Source organism: Babylonia areolata, chromosome 18 (assembly GCF_041734735.1).
Source record: "Babylonia areolata isolate BAREFJ2019XMU chromosome 18, ASM4173473v1, whole genome shotgun sequence".
Classification (NCBI taxonomy): domain Eukaryota; kingdom Metazoa; phylum Mollusca; class Gastropoda; order Neogastropoda; family Buccinidae; genus Babylonia; species Babylonia areolata.
In genome coordinates, this window is record NC_134893.1 from 4,281,021 (window position 1) to 4,283,216 (window position 2,196).

A 2,196-nucleotide genomic window follows, 5' to 3' on the forward strand; every position below is an offset into this window, starting at 1 on the left:
CAAATCAACACAAACACAAACACATGCACAGACTCAGTGTGGTGTGATAGGTTTTAAACGCGGCTTCTTTCAACTGCAGACAACTAACGTTGTGTGTGTGTGTGTGTGTGTGTGTGTGTGTGTGTGTGTGTGTGTGTGCTGCAGTAACACATGTCAACGTCGAGACTCTCTGTCTTTCTCCCTGTGTGTGTGTGTGTGTGTGTGTGTGTGTGTGTGTGTCATTTTTGTGCACTTACATATGTCTCAGGGCACTTTAGAGGTTAAAGTGCAAGAGAGCTAGAGAGAGAGAGAGAGAGAGAGAGAGATTCAAACCTGGACACCCTTTATGCGGACACACATACAGACTGGAGTGCACAGAAGCCATCTACATCCGTGTTTGACTGACTATGTACATCATTGTCGATATAAGTTGCTCTGGCGGGCATCGAGAGCGTGCGATGGTGATCGGCGGTGCACGTTTCCACGGGCCTTAACTCCTTTCCTCCATTTAACATCCTACGCATGGTGTCTTATGTCCCTTGGACTGTGAAGCGCAATCTGGATGTTACCTTCTCTTGGACTGTGAACTGAACTGCGCTTGGGCATGGATTGCAAATCGTTAAAAAAATGCGCTGCTCTCTCTCTCTCTCTCTCTCTCTCTCTCTCTCTCTCTCTGTGCATGCGTGCACGTGCTTATATGGTGTTAACAATGAGTCCGTAGCGGAGCCTTAAAGTTCCCATCACGAGACAGAACTTCAAACGCATACGCTTCAATGTGAAAAATTGAAAAATAATGATAGTATCATCGCGTTTCTGTTCGAATTCAAAGACGCGGCACGTGTGTGTGTGTGTGTGTGTGTGTGTGTGTGTGTGTGTGTGTGTGTGTGTGTGTGTGTGTACGTAGGTGCATTCACAAGAAATTGTGTACACCTACAATAAATTCCATCAAATCCAACATAACAAACGCTGATTTACAAATTCAGAGAGAGAGAGAGAAAGAAAGAGAGAGAGACAGAGACAGACAGACAAAGACAGAGAGAGAGAGAGAGAGAGAGAGAGAGAGAGAGAGAGAGAGATTAGGTGCTATGGAAATGGTGAAACTACATTTTCATCTCATACAGTACAGTTACTTCTACAAAATCTCAACTACCTGTCTTCTAATACACCAGTTTCATTCTACGAATGAAACAAACAAGCAAACTAACATCAAAGAACGATTTGTTACAATGTCACAGAATTGGGGAAAAAATGTTTGAAAATACATTCTGCTGCAATATACGCACACACACACACACACACACACGGCATCGGCAAGAATTAACTACTGTATAACACAGATACCTATACAAATACTGTCAGTATCATACAGTGGAATCTATGACGTCGTCAGCGACTTAAAACACACCAAAAAATAGCGCCCTCCTGGTCATGTTCATAATATACGATATACGTACTTACTAACTAGAACGAACACTTTTCTTTTTTTCAACGAAATATACAAAAAAAAAAAAAAAAAAAAAAAAAAAAAAAAAAAAAAAATCCAACTGTTGAAATATGGGATTTTCATCGGTCCCAGTTAAAATCCAAACGTCACAAAAATAATGAAGCAGCCTTGGTTAGGTCAGGTGGGCAGGTACTAATGGTTCCAGAAGCATGCAGGCGTGGTTTCCATACAGGTGATGTAGAAGCATTGCCCCAGGCTGGCGACTTCCTCCTTAATTAACCAAACACCCTGACTACCAATGACAACATGTAATCGCCACTTGTGAAAACAGACGGCAACGGAGCAACAAGGTATACGTCAAGGCAACAACCAACCAACCAACCCCCCGCTTCTAATCAATACTGAACCACTGACGCCGATTGGTTGGGGGTCAAAATACAAAACGATTGGCTGGGACGACATCACGTGATCTGTCTCCCTCCCATTTTTCTTTTTTTTTTTTGGTACGAAACGTTGGACTGGTTCTCGTGTGTCGTGGTTACACGTGACAAGGCCCGAAAATACGAATGGTTCAAGCGCCGACCACGTGACTTGACTAGGCTAGCACGTGCCACTGCTGGATCTGTTCGCGTTGATTGGCTATCATCTCGTTCCAGTGGTCCAGCTCTTTGCCTCGTGCGAACATGAAGGAGCCCAGGACGATTCGACCAATCAGCTTGTCTGAAAACAAACAGAAATATATCCCCCCCAAGGTAAACGCGCGTCTGTTTGTG

The 2,196-nt window shown here is 43.8% G+C and overlaps 1 protein-coding gene across 1 annotated transcript in view; it reads right to left on the reverse strand.

The window, feature by feature from the left end:
* Nucleotides 1-1,518: 1,518 nt before the first annotated feature.
* The window catches only part of LOC143293143 (synaptotagmin-15-like), a 190,543-nt gene continuing 189,865 nt past the window's right edge, over nt 1,519-2,196 (reverse strand). The window contains exon 8 of the mRNA XM_076604058.1: nt 1,519-2,143. Within this exon, the coding sequence (XP_076460173.1) occupies nt 2,019-2,143 (125 nt within the window). The 3' untranslated portion in view covers nt 1,519-2,018. The remainder of the gene's footprint in view (nt 2,144-2,196) is intronic.